Here is a 20,520-nt window from a genome sequence, read left to right on the forward strand (position 1 = left end):
AATTTTTATCCCTGAAATTTTAGGGATAAAAATACAGAATTATAGGGTGATCTGAATAGCGCGCACATCATAAAATAAACTTAAATTTTTCAATATTAGCGATAAACTTTATAGAACTAGATTGCTACAAACAAAGCTTATAAGTGTATCTTTACAAAGGCAAAAATAAACAACATTGCTAAAGATAATGTGCAAAATGGCCGTCTCGTTCTTGAACGCAGGCACGTGATCTTTTTACCAAATTGGAGGCAACTCTTCGAAGCATGGAATTACTGACTGCTCCGATTGATTCAGTGATGTTTGTCTTCAGTTCGTCAATTGTACGAGGATTTTTATACCTTACTTTTTAGGTAACCTTATAACAAGAAATCCGGAAGTGACAAATCTAGCGACCCTGAAAGCCAAAATCATTTAGAAATCACACTGTCACCAAAAAAAAAAAACCTCTTTTTAAAAAATTCATTGTTTCATTTGATGTATGGCAAGTGGTACCACTACACTGTTAAATGTCATCTCAAAGAAAATGGGTCCGACAGTGCAACGGCGTGATACTGCACGCCACACTCCGATTTTCAGAGAATGCAAGGGTGTTTCATGGAAAACATGAGGATTTTTCGATGACCAAATTCTGTTATTTTGGCTATGGTTATTGACGTATCCACTTAGGTTGAACCATGCTTCCAGACTGAAGAAAACCTTGCCCAGCTGATGAACTCTATTTTCTTCAACGAATGATCGAAAAACCCTCCAGTACCCAACACGTGTTTTCTTATCCAGTGGCTTCAGTTCCTGAACTAAGTGAACAGAGCATGGACGAAGCTTTAATTGTTTGGTGGCTCTCAAAGTACCGCCATATGACATACCCGTTTGTGCAGAGTTTTCTGACTCTTTGAAGGTAAACGTTGCAACACGTCGTGTACCCCCAGTTACTTTAGCCTCAGTCAAAATGGAAGGTCTTCCATGCCGCTGTATGTCTGCAACTGATCCAGTTTCCCGAAAGCGTTTGATTATCTCGTAATTGTCGAATTTTGAGGAACAGCAGAGTCGGGATATTTCTGACCAAACTCCACAATATTTGCGTAAGAACGACAGGCAAAATAACAACACTTTTCTCCAGGGAAAGTATCATTTCTCTTTCCTCATTAACCAAACTACACAATAGGTGCCCATTACCCGAGACTTGGCGGTTTTCACACGATAGTAGGCTAAGAGTCCTAGAGTGCCATCTATAGACGAAACAAATAATTAGAATTGAAACACTTCGATGCAACCAGCTTCAACTTTGATGTGAGCGACTTTCTAGATCATCCTGTATAATCAGAATTAGATATGATTTATATTATATACGGTATTTATCGATTTATGAATTGACGCTTTCTACAAATCGATTTCTAAATTCTGTGAAATAATCTTAATTACGCTTACGATGATCTAAAGACAAAATGTCGATTTGAAATTTGCGATTTGTCCATTGTACTCAGAAGCCTGCTACTTTTTTATACGAAGAAGAGGCAACCTTAATGATGCAATAGAATCAACGTTTAAGAGCAACCTTTCAGTTTGTCTCTAACTTGTCATTATGGCAAGTTTTTTGTTCCATCAAATTTATTCGTTTTACTGTCAAGCAGATGTCAATCTTTTAAAGTTATTAATTGTTAATAAAATTTTTACACGTATTAATTAATTAATTTGACAACATATTCATTTTAACCATAATAGGTAATTGTAAATAACTTGAACAACTTGAGGATTTAGTTTCTGTATATCTTCTAAGACAGCGAATATAAATAACATAATTGAATGTACTGTACTGCACTTTGCAGATACTGTATGCCCAGTCTCATTCCTGCTGTGCAGTGATGTTTGCATCGATTCCCAATTTTGCCAATTTCTACTCGGAAGATATCAACAACGGAGTGGAATGTATAAGACTTCTGAACGAAATTATTTTTGACTTCGATCAGGTAATCATCACAAATGTATCTCTATCGTTGTTATTATTAAAATAATAATTTACAAAGTTCGGAGAAAGCTTTCAATTGAAATAGTATGCCAAACTAGAAAAATAATCCTGTGTATGCATATATTTTAATCAGGCTCCAGAACACTACAAAACACAATAAATTCCTTTAATATGTTATCTAATAAGCTCCAGTCATCAGCTCAGATATTAATCACATCGTCTTTCCTACTTCTACCTGCTAATTTTTGCATACATTCCTTCAGGCTATCCTTATATGCAACATTTTGCGTCCTCAATACATTCATTACTTTTTTTGTCTAGAATTCTTCTCCATCATTTCCTTATCTATTAATACATTTAGAATAGATCTGAGCGCATTAGTCTAGGTATAGCCTAATCAACGCAGTGTTTATTGCATCTTGGTAGCTTTCTTCTCAATTTTATTGACTTTCACAACTATTGCAATGTGTTCTCTGAACTCCACCATTATCATCATGTTCCTCAACTCTTCCATCTCTTAGAGTACAGTTTATTACATGTCAATAGTTGTGAAATGTAATGAACTCATTCAAATCTTCTTGAATTCTCTCTTTTCACCCTCCTCAATTTTGTGCTGCGAACTCGAAAAAAAAGGCTAAAAGTTTCTTTTGTAGGTAACTAAAATGGAACTTGCCACACTCTTCCTTCGAGCAGCCTAGCGCCTTGTACTGCACACGCCACTTCCACTGGGCTGCCCCGTGTTAAAATCAACCCTATTTAATTGTCTCACTTTACATTCATCAGTTTCCAGTCTCCTATATTCTCCTAACACCAACATGAACATACTGACGAAGTATATTCTTAACTACTTCAACTATATCTTCTGCTACTGTCACCGTTTCGATCAAGTAGTCATCCATTCATAGTTACTCGTTCTAAAACGTCCCCGATTGTCCTTGGCTTGTTCCGTTAGCTTCTTTTCATGTTTCATTCTTCTCTCGTTGCCACTTTTCTTGACCGTAGTTTATATTTCTCGGGCAACAGCTATTTTTTTATTTGTTTGTTTATTCCTTCTGTGTTTGCCTTCCTTCTCTGCTTATAAGTAATGATTAATTTCATTATTCATTACTTTGTCTACTTCGTATTCCTTAGGCAATCAAAATCTCCTACTTTACAGTTCTAACAATCTCCTCTAGCTTCCTCCCACGTCAAATTCTGATTACGCTCACCTACCAGAGACAGCACAGACATTTACTATCATACTTTTGATATATTACCTCATACATGTATATATCGATGGTTCTTAAGCTACATGTGAAACTCCCACTATTTTCATATGCTCTTACGAGTCAGTGCCACTATAGTTAAAATCGTCAATGATGATCACCCATTGTTATCTGCTAAGTATATTTTCCTAGCTATCTCCTAACCAGCTCAATGCCAAGCCGACAGCAACAGCTAATTTTTGAGATATTCACCTAACAAATTGTCTAGTTCTGGCTCAAACGATAACAATTAAAATGATATTTATATTTTAAGTGTACATGTCAGTTTAACATAATTTTAATGAATCATCATCATCATCATCCTTTCAGGGATTTAGGCCCAGTATCCTGTTCTGGTCTCATTCCATTTTTTTCTTGGTCCTTCCTGACTTCTATATTTTCTCGAAGGGCACAACGTACCTTCGTACGTTATGCCCTTCGATTAAAATCAGAGAGGTATCAAAGTATTTTTTTTTTTTTGGGGGGGGGGTAGTCTTGAACTGTTCATTCTTTCGATATGTTCAATCCACTTCTTTTGATATTCATATACTTTTTCCAATACTGAGTCTATTTTTAGTTCTTTACGTATTTCTGTGCTTCTTCTTTTGTCCCAGCGAATATAGCCTGATATCCTTCGTAGAAATTTCAATTCCCCAGTTTCTATTCTTTTTTCGTCTGCAGTTTTTATGGTGCATAATTCACTTCCGTGCAGTACAGAAGGTCTTGCCAAAACATTATAAACTATTATTCTTGTATGCTTCTGAACTTGGTTAGGTTTGAAAATAGTATTGATCATTCCTATCTTTAGAAAATTTGACATTTTCATATATCAATGGCATCTTTTTTGTATATGATACAAAGCATCCAAAGTATTTGAAAGAGTTAATTTGTACTAAAACTTTATTTTCAATCATGATTTTACTTCTGATTGGAAATGATCCTTTAAAAGGCATTATTTTTGTTTGGTCTGTTGATATTAATGAATAAAATGGATAAAGCATGGTTTGGTGGTGGTTTTTTCCCTTCAGTCGTTGTTTCCAAACGTAGGTGACTTTGTAGGTATTGTCTACAAAGTGTTCTTGGTGAGATTTTTACAAGGTGGTTCACTCTTGCTCCCCCCCCCTCCCCAATTTTATCCGGGCCCGGGACTGGCATATGGTTGGTGGGACATATTCATGACTGTAATTTATGTGTCTTCATGGTGCCGGTTTGCTTTGTCACTGACGGGAATCGAACCTAGGTCTTTTCGACCGAAGGACTTCGCTTATACTGACTGAGCTATGAAGGCTTAAAGCACGGTTTACTATATTATTATTATACTTAAGATATGCTGCTGAATTTCTGCCATATAAATGATTCCTGTAATTGATGCCTCCATAGCGCAATTGGAAGAACGAATTCGATTAGAAAAGGCCTTAGTTCGATTCTCGTCATGACGGGAGGAATCTTCTGGGAGACGAAAAACCAGTTTCCGCGTGAAAACATCCCCTACCTCGGTATGGACTTTTTCAATTGCGTATGTTTTGAAGGGTTTTTCTCCCATAAACTCGGGTTTTTCATCCCGCATACAGACAAATCGGCCCTTCAAAACATACGCAATTTACAGACAAAAAATACTAGCTGTGGTGGTGGTGGGCAGAAGATGGCGTTGATGTAGGCGATTGGTAGTAGAGGTTAGAGATGGAGAATTGTAGAGTAAGTGTCCTTCCGCAATGAGTTTTCAGACTCCTTGGAGATGTCACGAATAATAATAATAATAATAAAAATATGAGTTTGGGCACAGCCAAGCAAAATCAGTCATATCCAGTATTTCAAATTTCCAAAATGAAAATTATTATGCAAATATGTTAATTTATTTTAATTTTAATATATATTAAATAAAATATCAAAATTTTAATAAAAATGTCAATTTATACTCATGAGCCAAAGTACAGGGTGGTGATAAAATAACTTTTTCTCTTTGAAGGCATCTGTAGCTAAAACCAATAAACTGAATGAGACCAAATTTTATATTGAGACTTTTGAAGGCATGGGGAGATGATTTCCACGAAAATAAGATTTAGTACCAAAAGTCGCCTATAGGGGAAATTTTGGCGCTGGCAGAGCCGAAAACAAGCGGATAATTACATTAAAGGCAGATAAAATAGAATAATAACATTTCGACATTGCAAGCGACGGCCGCGTCACTCATTCTAGCGCCAAAATTTCCCCTATCGGCGACTTTTGGTAGTAAATCTTTTTTTTTCGCGGAAATCATCCCCCCCCGCCTTCAAAAGTCTCAATTTAAAACTTGGTATCATTCCATTTATTGATTTCAGCTACAGATGCCTCCAAAGAGGAAAAGTTATTTTATGGCTACCCTGTATAATGACCACAACTAAAAATGTTAACGCCTTTTATTCCCTATAGAGAAGGCAAGGCCATTAGAGTCCTATCTAACTTTGGAAGCTAAGGGGAGAAGAGTTCAATCTCCTTAGTTGCCAAGCAAAGATATTGGCCCAAGACTATTAATAATTATATACATTGCATCTGGTAAGTCAGACAAGTGCCACCATCTCGTGGTCTCTGAACATACACTATATTTATTGTGTGAAACAGTATGGGCTCTATAGGGATTTTCTTGAGTTCACGAGACGAAAAACCCACTGGTTCGTGCAAGAGATCGATTAACCGGTCGAAGAAAGGCTTAGAAAAAAAAAAGGCAAAGAAAAATTACTCTAGCCAGAGGATAGAATCGAATCTAGGGCTTTCTTCGGGGCATCGTGGCACTGCTTCTTATTTACACAGGCTTCTCTCTTCATCAGATGCCATTTAAAATCATTGATAGTTTGAGCTAACTGTTAGTGATTGGCTGATGGTGGAGTATGAGTTCTTCCTCACTCTCCAAAATTTAGATAGGCTAAAACGGCCTGGCCTTCTCCCTGTTGGGGAATAAGAGGCATTAGATTTATTTTTATTTATTTACAATACAGAAATAAATTTCATTAAGATATATGTAGTCTGTCTTCCAACCAAAAAAATTGAACTTTTTTTTTTTAATTCTCAAGAATCATTTTCTTTCCTTAACCAAAAGTAATGTACATCAAGTGGAATGAAAGAGCAGTTTCAGCTTTTAGGATTATACTTTCCTAGTCGAAAATAAATAGGAGTTATGAGTGGTTGGTGAGGTAGCAAATTTTATCTGAATTTCACTGTTTCAATTGCCCATTGCAGATAAATACGAATAAAACATTTTGATCTCTCATGAAATCCAGAATTACTGCATTTCATTTTAAGCAGTGAGTTTAATGTGCATGTATCTGTGTAGCCATGGAGAAATGGCATTCGCTTCCATAATGCTAGGCTTTCGAAACAAAGGCAATTCTAAGTTTGATTCTAGTCAGTGACTAGAATCAAACGAAGATAAAAAGGAACAGTATCTAATCATTGTTTTCACCAAGTAAGTCGATCTTTTGCAGAGACAAGTAGGTTTTTTCCTATGTTTTCACCAAGTAAGTCGATCTTTTGCAGAGACAAGTAGGTTTTTTCCTATTTATTTTAAAATTGATGATTGCCGTATTCATAAGAGTCGGTGGTTTCTCACAGATGTCAATTCATATCAATAAACTGGTCGATTGGGAGCAACGCTGTTAAATAGCTCTGAAAAAAATCTTCTAGCTGAAGTCAGCATACTTCACAACTGAAAAAACTTGCTCATTATATTTTACTTTAAAAAATCACTTTTAAATTTAATTATTAGGTTGATAGTATCATTAGTTTTATATCATGTGATCAAAATAATTAACCCCTTTGAACATTTTTTATAAACACTGTCTTATTTTACACAAACCAATTTTTGAAAAATTATATTTTTAGCTATTGGATGACGAAAAGTTTCACTGTATTGAGAAGATTAAAACCATCAGTAGCACATATATGGCTGCATCTGGTCTAAATCCTCATACCCTTCAGGTAAGATGTGAATTTTCACTTGAAAACAAACCACTCGTGATCCAGAAGGGTCTGCTACATTTGGACCCAAATAAAAATGTAGCAGACTTGGCAGAGATTTCACATAGTTATGGTTTAAAAAAAAATTGAATAGCTAATAACATAAATCTAAATGGGACTGTGCTGACTTCAGCCAACAGTGGACATAAATTTATTGGCAACATACTAATAAATTATATCACTTCTCTTTGTTCATATGTCTCAAACATTTTATTTGAATTTCACTGTCTTTAATTGCCTAGTGCTGATAAACACGCATTTCGTACAAATTAAATTGCAATATATTTTTGGCAAAAGTTACAAATTTCATATGGACGTAGTTAAGGAATTAGTGCGCAGTGCTTACAGAAAAACTATACGAAGAGACCTTTCAGTATGGAATATATCCGCCTCGAACTGCGATGCAGCTCTCACAATGTCTTACCACGTTTAGCACCAAGTGATTCAGGAGTTCTTGAGGCAAACTAGCTCATTCCTCTTTCAGAGCAAGGATAAGCCTTATTTGTTTTCTGGAGAGGAATTTCGAGCAGCAATGCATCCCCTATTGCGTCCAATACGTGTTCTTTTGGGATGAGATCTGGGGAGTGTGCTGGCCACTCGATTCGATTAATATCCTCGGTCTCTAGAAGTATCTCCACTACTCAAGTACGATATGGTGTGGCATAAAAAAAAAATCAACTAACGCCTATGTTGTTCCTGCATAGGGAGTAGGCGGGGCCGTTTACCCTATCTAACTTTATGGAGACTGAGTGGGCAGTTCAATCTCCACTGGTAGCCAATTAGAGAGATAGCTGGCCCAAGGCTATCACTAATTCATCGGTAGTACGCAGTGAAGAAGGCGGCAAGCTAGTGCCCCATGCCCCATCTCGTGGTCTTTAACCCTAACACAATATTTTAAATGTCTGAAAATAGTGTGGGTTCTACGGTCGATTTTCTTGAGTTTACGGGACGAAAAACCCGCTAGCCTGTGCCAGAGATCGACTAACTCGGGAACCGGCCGAAAAAAGGCTTAGAAAAAGTTCCTCTAGTCAGCGACTAGATTTGAACCACCAAATCCTTTCTTCGTGTGGTCAGGCGCTGTAGAGTGCAAACGCCACTTCTACTGAGGTGTGGCATTGTCATCCATAATAACAAAGAATTCTTCATCTACAGCACCACGGAATAATGGAATGTGACGTTGAAGAACTTTGTTGCAATATCGTTAACCAGTCAGTCTCTTTTTCCAGCACTTGTATCTCGGTGCATCCATTATGCATAATGTCCCTCCCTCTACATCATGATCTCAGCACAGTCATATCTTATTCAAGAACATTCTTGCGATGGTAAGCAGTACAGTACCACTTTCACGGCAGTTCAAGTGTCGCCTAGAATCGGAGGGAAGACAAATTACTCTCACCTGTAAATAGTACATAAGCCCATTCGCGTCTTGTCCAATTTTTATGGATACACCATTCAAAGCCTGCTGTACGATGAGCTACTTCGAAGACACAACGAAGCTACTTCTTGGAAATAACTCTCCTTCTGATTTGAAGAGGAAAACCCATCCATGTTAACTTGAAATGCATAAAACGTAATGATCAGGCATTTAGTTAAACCTTTACTGTTGGTCTGATCTTTGTGGAAGATAACCTGATATTTATTAATATTATCAGGTGAATAGGCAATTAGGAAAATTGCTAATCCCTTACAGAAATTGGAGCAAAAATTGTAATTTTTCAAATCAGAATTCATTTTTACCAACATTATAGCTGTTTGCAATTTGTATGGCTTCTACACTAAATTAGACTTTTTGTATGGCCACTATATTAGAAACTTTTATTTTACGTCTCTAGGCATGCATCTACCAATATCGATCCTCTTCAATTCCCTACGCATAGTTTTGTGAGATATGGGTCGGGAATAGCCTTCATTAAATGATTCGGTCAATTGCTGTACACAGGAAGTTCTGTTTGTCCATACAAGCATTCTCAGATGACAGCGATCTCGTTCCTGCCGGACTGTTTTAGGACCAAAACTACGCCTCTTAGACGAGCAATGTGACTTATTTTCCCATTGATTAAACATCCAGTATATTTAATTGAGAAACTAGTCAGCTGAGATCTGTTTTCAAAATCGCGGGTCTAGTGCCAGACGGACACCCACAAAACACGGTATTTCGATTCTAAAACGCACATTCTCACTAAAAAAAGAAAATTATTACATGAGAATACATTCTTTGGATTTCTGTAACATTACTTATTAGAATCCAAACTTTTTACGTAGTCCAATATTTCTTGATCATTTTTTGACTCTCGAATCGCTGAAGTTAGCATTTTCCCACATATCGCCCCCTGTGCCATCTAATTCGTTCGCTGTTAAAGCATCTCGTAAATTGAATGCTCCACTAATAACTTAATATCTCATTCCAAGTAGCCGATACCCATTTCTATCAGGTTCTGATGGAGCTCTTTTCCTACCAGGAGTCAAAGGAAGGTTTTCAAAGAACAAGGACTATTTCTTCTATTTCACATTACCTTCAAAGCGATTCTTAAATTATCTGTTGGCTGACTCATGTCACAGGGGATTTAACAAACAAGTTGAAGCGTTTTTCGGCCAGCTTACGTTTTATCTGCTCAGATAAATGTCCACGAAACGCATAAAGAAAAAAAAAAAAACGCTGTATCTCTAGCGATACATTTCATTCTTAAACATCACTGTTGTTTAAATATGGGGGAGGGGGACTTCCAGCCGTGGATATCATTGATGCCTTGCTTTTCGTGCTTTAGCGTTTACAGTATATCATTTCATTTCAACGTAGCATTAGAGTGCAATCTTTTTAAAATATTTTAAATGCCAATTGGGGATCCAAATTTTAGTTACCCAAGATGCAACACTCAAAAGTAACAATTTAAAAATATAAATTAAAAAAAAAGTAGAAATAAATAATTACCCCAGGATGATTTGTTCGCTAAGCGCTCCACGAACGCACACGTAATTCATGCCATGCCTACGTGAATCATCTGATCAACATTACACTTGACAAGTTATGTTCTTGTTTCAATCCTTTAGTGAGGGGCAAGGAAACCAAGCTTGCACGCGAATTACCTTCATGACTGGGCAATATGTATATAGAGGCTATTAACGTGACATCAAGTGCTTCAGTATCCCATAATGCACAACACTTCCTTTTGAACTTGTATATTATTATAGGGTCAATACCTAGACGTTTTGTCTTGCTTGAATTCCTTTTGGACCTATATACAGTATATCGTTATATGCAATGTATATTGTCACAACGTTACATACAAGTAGTTCAAAAGAAAGTGCTTTGCATTATGGAATATTGAGGGCAATGAATGCGAAATCAACGGTACTATATACAGGTTGTGTAGCCATAAGGCCTATACTGCAGTAAAGAATTAAAACAAGATGTAAAGTTCTTGTCATGCATAATTCTAGGATATCCGAAAAAGAACTCTGGGGTTTCAAATGAAGTTTATATTTTAAGACATTTTAAAAGTACAATGTCACAAATTTGATTACCTGTTAGTGTAACTCAATGTGCACCATTTACAGCCCTACAGACATCAAAACCGAATTCCACCTCAGACCACTCAGGTAAGCATATTCATGGGAATTGCTTCTATGATCTGGTTTAAATTTTGAACTCCAAAAACTTAGAAAGGATTGTCACTAATTTGAGCGAAATGCTGAACCACACCATATTAGTTTTATCCGAAAGATATATTACTGTCTCCTTACAACAGAGTAACAAGGATAACATATTTCTGGCTGGTTGGAAAAAACTGGTTCAAATCCTAAATTCCTTTATTTTCCCATCTATCTAATCCTTAGTTTCGGTTTGTTCACAAAAGCAAAAGCCTGCTGATCATCCAGGAAAACTAATCAGTATTCATTATTTTAATATTCCCAACTCTCCTTTCAACAAATTGTTTAAAGCTGGAAATAGGATTAATTTTGCTTGAACCTTTCTGAAGCGTGATTGCTATTACTAATTTATATTTTGTATGAGTTTTGAATTCTTGAAATTCAGATTGAAGTGATGCAGAAATCATTCTGCATCACTTCAACCTGGGTATTTTACATCTGGGTCTGGCTCCCACTGACAAGGCCTCAACAAAGGTCGAAACCAGTCTGGGTAGAGACCCTTCCCATAATGCATAGCATCATACATGTCCGCAAGGAGATGTGCTTTGTATTATGGAGAATACTAAGGAAAGTGATTCGAACTAACTCCATCTTTGCCATGGGTTTCCCCTGTCCTGAAAGGTTGCTAACGCTTGGATCTGCCGAAACTTTTATAGTTTCTATATATTCGGCTTTGAAATAATGTTAGATTCAGTATCCACTTAATTTGTATAAGTAAATATGTATATGATCTAAGCACTCAGGCTGTCTTGTTTGCGAGATGGGACAAACTACCACTCTTGAATTTCCAGGAAGAAAAAACCATAATGCCAACTTCCACAAGAGGAACTTGGCTAACTCACCTTGTAAACTAGATCAGAAAAGTCTTAAAAAGTTCCATGTCTTCTTGTGAAAAAAGGGAAAGACATCTGTTCAGTCTATGAAAGGAGATCTGGCCTAACCATTATCATTGACCCACAAGTTATTGAATATTTATAGCCTTTCATGCTAATGCCAGACAAAATTTCATTCATCTGAGAAAAGTAGACAGCTTTTTTGTAATAAGAGATTAATTGCATAAATCTGTTTCCATATTTCTATGCCCAATTATCTCACCAGTAATACTGCATTAATAACATTTTTCTGAATGGCATAAACTGAGAAGGCAATGTGTGCTATTCTACACTTAACACCCACAGGCAATTTTTTTTTTACTCCATCGATAACAGTAATGATTTCTTCCACAGATTGTTTTGAATCATTTCATAACATACATTTATTGAAAGGATATATTTATTTCAGGATGAACATAAATGGAATCATCTAACTGCTTTAGTGGACTTTGCATTGGCTATGAAGGAAATACTAGAAGGGGTCAACAAGCATTCATTTAACAATTTTAAGCTTCGTATTGGTAAGTAAACCAGTTATTAGCATCATAATCATTCCTCAAAAATGGCATGCTTCATACAATTTTTAGATGAATTACATACTATCACCAAATGATCACTTATTTTCCTACATGTAATATGCAGGGTGAATATTAATTATACAATTTAGATTTTTCTCAAAAAGAGGTATCCTATTGAATACAAATTTATGGTCTAATTTAGACATATTAAGTTATCCAAAGAAAGTTAAATATTAAAACATGAATATTACAAGGATTTATTTTAAAAAAATTTCTGAATAAAAACTGTGATTAACTTCTATTTTGAAAAAAAAAAAAAATAAAAATAAAATAAAATAAAAATCTGCTAACGCCTTTTTATTCCATTACACGGAGTAGACGAGGCTGTTTTAATCCTATCTAACTTTTGGAGACTGAGTGGGCAGTTCAATCTCCACTGGTACCCAATCAGAGATGGCTGGCCTAAGGCTACCACTAATTAAGCAGCAAGCAGTGAAGAGACGGCTCAACAAGTGCCGCCATCTCATGGTCCCTAACACAATATATTTAATATATGAAATAGTGTGGGTTCTATGGTCGATTTTAATGAGTTTACGGGACGAAAAACCAGCTTGCCCGTGCCAGAGATAGACTAACTTGGAAACCAGTCGAAAAAAAAAAAAAAAAAAGGCTTAGAAAAATTTCCTCTAGTTGCAGACTAGATTTGAAACCAAGTGCCACAGTATGCAAATGCCCCATCCACTGAACTATACAGGCTCTGCCTTCTATTTTGAGAATAAAAATATTCTGAAATTGGAATAACATAAAGCTAGTGTTAATGTTTATCTGATTGAAACGTCATGCATCTTATTAAAGTGGGTGCCGCTGTTTGTTGACTTCTTTCCAAGCACTGTACTTGAAACAATGGGGGGGGGGGGGGGGGGGTTCAAAGAAATTAATCCTGATAATTGTTTACCATTAATGAGTTGATTCATTCAATTAATACTAATGATGGTTATTTGAAATGAGCTGCCAGATGAGTGGTACAATACATACTAAAATTGACTTGCTTCAAAAACTGAAATGTAATAATGAAAGATATATTCTTTCCAAGTACTGCTTCAAGTCATAAGCAACTGTAAAAATGGCTGCAAGTAACAACTCATTTCTTGTATTAGAGGAAACTATCAGCAATTTCACTTGCCATATAGTTGTTCCCCCACCCCAGCACATGCAATTTTAGTGATTCATGTTTCTCAGCACTTTACAGGGTTGCTGCAGTTATCGCAGCAAAAGGTCCTGTATCTTATTAAGATACAGGACCTTTTGTATAATACAGAAGTTAACAGACACCAGTGTGTCTGTTAACTTCTTTCCAAGCAGAGTACTTGAAACAATGGAGGGGAAAATTCAGAATAAATCCCGATAAATGTTTACCATTAATGCCTCGATTCACTCTTGTTTTCTGTCACAGTACACCAGGATTTTCCAGTTTGCCAAATTCTAATATACCCACCATTTGATGAGTCAGCTATTGGTTAATGTCTGCAGTTTTTCTTTAAACTTATTTATTAACATTTCCTCATTCTTGCTAATATTGGGGTTAGCAAAAAAAAAAAAAGCTATGGAGTTCATCCAGATAACTGGACAGCAGTGTTTTGAGGAATGCAGAGAATGAACAAGCTTCTGACCTAATGTCAAATCTTCACCTTTTCATGGTGCTCATCATGAGTATCTATCTGGATATTGAATGAATGATGGGAGGGATAGCAATCTGGAGTTTAGTTAACCAAACTATATTCTTTAATGGATAAAAATAAAAAACAATGATGGTACAAGATGACATGTCACGCTGGCTGGGGGTACCACCCAGTTAAACAAGATCTGCCCTCTTGTTTGCAGGGAAACTAGAACAAAGAGTAAAATGTAGTCATGGAACAAACTGAAACTTGATGCACACAATTCAAGATAAGCACCATCAGCATAAGAAATATCAATGGAAAAGAAGTGGAACAAGCATAACAGTTAGAAGTACCATCCCGATGTTACTGAAAGACAAAAACAGCTGAGATTTCTGACTAACTACAATATCTTATATATACTGAGGCAATAACATTCAAGGAAAGGAAGGAATAAATGCATTTTTAGAGGCATTTGTGTAATATTAATTAAAAACAATTATGCTGAAAAGTATTTTCCCCAAAAGGCAAATACAACAGATCAATGATTCCATACACCAGCTCCAAGAAAAAGTACAGTTCTAGTTCTTTAGATCTCTTAAGTTTCAAGAATCTTAAAAGCAATATAACTTGACTTTCGTTCCAACCAATAAACGCTCATTTTGACTACCTTCTTCCAAGGAAAGATTAACTCTTACCTTTCCAACTTTGATTGTAGTCTTTATTTTGGACAAACTGGTCATTCTGTGGTAAAACAACACAATCATCACTTATAATAAACCTGAAAAGTCTGCCTTATATGGTGTAGATACTGAACACAGAATAATTTGGCCATGAATTTAATTACCTCAGTGTCACTTTAAACAGAATTTAAGTGCTGAAGCTTTAATATACTTCCTTAACTTAAATCAGAACAATTGTCTTTACCAAAAAATGGAGTCTCAGTTTCCTTAGCATCACTAGTTATTTTTAAATATAATTTTTCAATGTACTTACAGCTATTTTAAATAATTCACTGTCAAAATTCTAACTTGTATAATCCAAAATGGGTGCTGCTGGCAAACCTTAGCTGTAGTGGGGTTTAAGAATTTGTTTCCCAAATACTGGGAAGTTTAACAACTATATTTATATAGATTACGTTTTTTTTTTTTTTTTTTTTAATCTGCTGCTGATTCTAAGTCTTTTAAGTTTGTCCTTGCTGCAGTAAAGGTTTTCCCACTTGATCATATACAACTTATACAAGGCATGGTCAGCTAAACCTGACTGACCATAGTTGCAGATCTACCACTTTGATCAAAGACTGGAGGCCACAGATATGAAAGTTCCAAGAAAGATTAGTAGAGTGAATAGATGGCAGTATCATTTTAAAAATGAGGATGTTAGAAAAGAACTTACCATCATTAGTATTCAGGAATGTGTTAATAGAGCTAATCTCAGATGGTATGGTCACTTAAACAGAATGGGGAAGAGGAAAGATTAGCAAAACAAGTGTTCTTTGCTACGTTAGTAGGAAGAAGACCCAGAGGAATGCCAAGATGTAGGTGGATTAATCAGTAAAAAATGTCCTAGAAGACAGAACTATAAGATCTGATATGTTGCCGTCTTGACAGATAATGGATTGATTTGGAGGAAAACTGTTGACCAGAAGTTAGTGATGATATGTAACTTTTTCATGTAGTACTATAACGATATCCTATATATCTCCTGAGGGTACATATCAGGAATTTCATGACATATTAGTTGAGAAATCACAAAATATAACAATGATCTGTATGTTCTGGAAGTAGATCTGGAAAGGACATATAATAAAGTGCCAAGAGAAAATCTGTTCAAAACACTAAAATCTCCATCACCATCTATGTGAATCACATTATGAAGGGAAGCGACAGACATATTAAAATTGAAGTTGTTAATCTCAGCTCTTTACTCAGTGCAATGACATACTACTAAATATAGAATTAAGCATGATTCCTTCTAGACGGAACATTTGTTGTAAGCAAATTTAGAATGAAAATCAGCAATAATTATAATAATAATAAAAGCTATGAAAACAGACAGGCAGACTGAAAACACTGGCAGTATTCAGAAAAGAGAACTTATAGAAAAAGATAATAAGAAGAGAATCCAGATGCCAAGACAGTAGCAGGTCTATGGAATGCACATTACAAGGATAGGCTGAAGATTTGTGGGCCACAGAAATTAGTTGAAGGAAAAACAGTAAAGAGGTGATATAATTGAGACAAATTACTGAAGGATTTTTACAAGATTAATACAGAGGAAATTTTATTGAACAGGTCTAGTGGTAGGAAAACTACAGGCAATCATTGGAAAGTGAGCAAGAGTAATTAGCAGGGTTGTGGATTTTCCCCTGGAGAGTGGTGAACAAGCAGAATAGCTTACCAGTCTGTGAGCAAAAGAGAAGTATGACAGACATACTTCTCTTAGCATAATGTTTAGGGCCTACCTTGCTGAGTTTAAGGACTCCATGGAGGTGCCCATATATAATAATAAAATATGGAAACAAATAAGCAGAGTTGGTATGTCTGGGCGTCTACTAAATAAATTTATATGGAATATAACTAATCAGTCAAAACTATAAATGGAACAAAGAAAATATTCAAACTACACTCACTCTAGTTTTAACATATACATCAGAGAATGGGATTAGCAACAACATAAATTTCCTGATACATATATTCTGAAGAATTATACAAGATACAATATGACAAATTTACATTACTTTCAACAATTTTCCTCTAAATTAGTTGCATCTGTCAGGACTCCAATATCGTCAAAAATTGACAATAGACAATTTTTTTGTCTTCTAACTTCTTTAGAAGACAAAAAAAAAAAAAAAAAAAAGGATTAAAAACTGCCTTATGGCTGGAATTCAACTGAATACATTTATATGGAATATAAGAAATTAGTCAAACACTAAAACAGCTGTATACAAAAGAGTACTCAAACCAGTTTTAACTTATAGATCTGAGAGTTGGGTTGGAAGTGAAATAGCTAATCAAAGGCTAGAGATCACAAATATGAGAGTTCTGAGAAAATCAGGGATGTGAACAGTTGAAACTAATGGAAGAATCATATTAAAAATGAAGTTATAAGAAAATAATTGAACAATATTTGCAATTAGGAATGCAAGTGCATAGCTAATCTCAGGTGGCATGGGCACAAACAGAATAGGAGGAAAAAGATCAACAGTAAACCAAGATCTAGGTGGGCTGATTCATTTAGATGACCAAAATATAAAATCTAACAATATCAGAGTCCTGGCAAATAAGACTAATTTGGAGGAAAATTGTTGAGAGGAAGTCAGTAACAAGACAAATTTATGTTGTACTATCAGGAATTTTGTGTTTGCTATCACATTCTGAGATCCATATATTAAAACTAGTTTGAGCATTCTTTTGTAAATGTAGTTTGGATACTTCCTCTTTCGTTCCATTTATGAATTACTAAATAACTAAGCTAAACATTTTTTTTTTTTTGATATCTAATTAAATACTATTTTCCTTAATACAGACAAATTGGCCCTTCAGAACACACGCAATTTACAGACAAAAAATACTAGTTGTTGTGGTGTGCGGTAGACAGTGTTGATTCGTAGTAGAGGTTCGGTGTAGGGGTTGAGACAGTTGTATAGTAGGTGTCCTCCAGTGATGAGTCTTGGACTCCTTGGAGGTATCAGGAATAATAATAATACACTAAACTCGCTTTATGACAAACACCATTATAGTATACTCATCGTTCACAATAGGTGAACAAAAAGTCTCAGTCAAAACTTCTAAGCATCGGTGCTGCACTAGTTTACTATAAGTGAAAATTGATTTGTAATGCGGTCCAAATAAATCATAAACAAAATAATGTATAATGCCACAAAAAATTCTGTGAGACATGGATCCAGAAGCCCTTTTCTAGAGATTGAACATACTTTTTCAAGGTGCTTTAGGCCTTCAATAAGTAGGATCGATTCACACTGGAGAATGAAATTCAAACCCACAACTGATGCACTATATACTCTGCCAACCAGGCCAGCACTTATAAAAATTTGCCATTTTAAACAGCTATGTCACTGACACCTTTTCAGGATTTATAAAAAAATTCAAAACACACCCACATTGTATTTTCATATGATTTTTCAACTATGTATCAATGTAAAAATATGGTTCTGATAATCATTGCCCTGAATTTCCTCTGCTAATTCTTTCACTGCAACTACTTCATATATAATATAAGACTTGATATACAAACCTGCTAATAATACCGTTTAGTCAATTTTATCATTATGTTAGTAAAACTATGATTATTATTTTAAGAGCCATTATCAAAATTTATATTAATTTTTAGGAATCAGCCATGGACCACTAGTTGGAGGTGTGATAGGGGCAAAGAAGCCAGTTTATGATATCTGGGGTAATACTGTCAACGAAGCCAGCCGAATGGATTCAACTGGTATCACCGATCAAGTGCAAGTCCCAAAAGCAACTGCTCAAATTCTTGAAGCAAATGGTTATAAGCTTCAGCACAGGGGTATGGTGCAAGTTAAAGGAAAAGGTGAAATGGAAACATATTTTGTGACAGGTAAAAAAGTTTCAAAACAACACTCACTAGGTTATCAAACTCCAGCAGTAAGCAGTTTAGCAGCTGTAGTATATGGAATGGTACAAGCCCGCAGAAAACAAATCTTAGGTTCAAGCTTGAGCGTGCCAAGTCCTAAACAACGATCATCATCACCAGCAACTTTTCGAAAGCAAAAGCTGCAAAGAATGTTTTCAGAAACTCCCAATCCAGGACGCCGTAAACCACGAATACACAGACAGATGACAGAAACAGCAGGAAGTAGTCAATCCTATCCTGATATGAGAACAGCACAGAGAGATGATGTTTTTCAGCACAAAGAACAATGATGAGAACTTTCCAATATTTTTAGTACAAATGTGATACATATACAATCAGGATTATACAAAATTGATTTGTTTATTATTGGCACTTCTTTGTGATATTTATAATAAAATCTCATTTTGTCTGTTCTTATATACAGTCCCTGATTTAACATATTCTTAAGTACATTCACTGCTTTTACTGTTTGTGGCAGACCACAAAATTCTCTTAATCACAATTAACCTCTGCTACAAAACTCTCATGAACATGAAAAGAATAGTTTGTTGCAGCAAATTTTCTTTAAAACAGTTTGACTGAAATATCATTTTGTGATGCTGCTAGGACTATAGACGAGTCTGATCCTTTTCTATCATCAATCAGAGAAAGCTATGAAAATGCTTCACTGATAAATGCATTGCACAGTTGTTTTCTGAATACGAGAAGCAGGAAACTCCCCTTTAATGTACACTTTCTCATCAAATATATCTGGATGCAGACTCATCCCATTCCACTCTAATATGAAAGGTATTAATATGGAGTTGGTCCATACTTTGATGCTATAATAGCCTTCATTCTTCTGAAAAAATTTTCACTAGATTTTGGTATGTTGCTATGGTAATTTCCTTCCATTCTTCCAGAAGGGCATTAGTGAGGTCAGTCGCTGATGCTAGATGATTTGGCCTGGCTTACAATTGCCATTCCAATTCACTCGACAAGTGTTTGATGGGGTTGAGATCAGGACTCTGTGCAGGCTAGTCAAGTTGAACCCCCATCTTATCAAACTGTTTCAATGTAGACCTTGCTTTGTAGATGGGGAAAACTGTCATGTTGATATAAGAAACAGCCTTCACTGAACCACTGCCATAAATATGGAAGTAGAGAGTTGTCTAGAAAACTGCAATCTTACCATCTCCCATCACCAGCCCAAACTATGAAAAGCAGCCTTGACCATGATGCCTTCACCACCAAACTTCACAGTAGCACATTCCTGGCACTTGCCAAACCCAGACCTGTCTGTCAGACAGCGAAGCATGATTCACTATGAAAGTGAATGTTTCCATTACTCTAGAATCTAATGGCAGCTGCATGGCCATGGAAACCCCCAGTTCAATTCTGATGTTGACAAAGAGTTGCAGTCAGTGGTGTTGCTTGCAGAGGCATTTCAGGACTCAGAAGAAGTGAATGTTTAAACCAAGGACAAGTAATTTTCTTGTTTTCATGTCACACATTGCAGCACTTGGCAGTATATATTGTGCTGCTGTTCCTAGACATTTCTACTCAAGAATAGCATGACTTGTAGTTGATCAGGGCAACTGCAGCAGGGTATTCCTGAACTGAGCTGTTGTGAAGGAGGTATCCTATAATAGTGCCATATTGAAAGTCAAGACTCTTCAAGTACAGTCCATTTTACTATTAATGTTTATCTATGAAGATTTGAAGACAAATGCAATTCCTTTTAACTGTAGCCACAGTTGTGATGGATATAGCTATATCCACTATGATTTTGGATACACTATGGCGTCTGGATATTTTTGATCAGTGTTTCCATTGTAACATTTTTCTTTCTTAAAAAGGCTTTTTGATATGCTGCAGTATATAGCCCTGAGAAACCATTTAAATTAAAAACAAAAATTCAAATTGTCATTATAATAATATACATTCAACTCCTTAGAAGTCAATCGTCAAATCTAGGAATAGTTCATAAAATTACATTCACAGGGTAATCAAAAAATTAGG

General features: G+C 35.7%; 1 protein-coding gene across 1 annotated transcript in view; it reads left to right on the forward strand.

Moving 5' to 3' along the window:
• Positions 1 to 18,809, forward strand: part of LOC150106929 (adenylate cyclase type 8-like) — a 131,820-nt gene extending 113,011 nt beyond the window's left edge. Inside the window, exons 17-20 of the mRNA XM_090393508.1 lie at positions 1,824 to 1,964; positions 7,063 to 7,158; positions 12,127 to 12,238; positions 18,250 to 18,809. Of these exons, the coding sequence (XP_090249634.1) occupies positions 1,824 to 1,964; positions 7,063 to 7,158; positions 12,127 to 12,238; positions 18,250 to 18,809 (909 nt within the window). The remainder of the gene's footprint in view (positions 1 to 1,823; positions 1,965 to 7,062; positions 7,159 to 12,126; positions 12,239 to 18,249) is intronic.
• The last annotated feature ends 1,711 nt before the right edge of the window (positions 18,810 to 20,520 follow it).

The sequence above is a fragment of the Typopeltis vanoorti genome, chromosome 5 (assembly GCF_054136105.1).
Source record: "Typopeltis vanoorti isolate ZY-2024b chromosome 5, IOZ_Tvanoo_1.0, whole genome shotgun sequence".
Taxonomy (NCBI): Eukaryota; Metazoa; Arthropoda; class Arachnida; order Uropygi; family Thelyphonidae; genus Typopeltis; species Typopeltis vanoorti.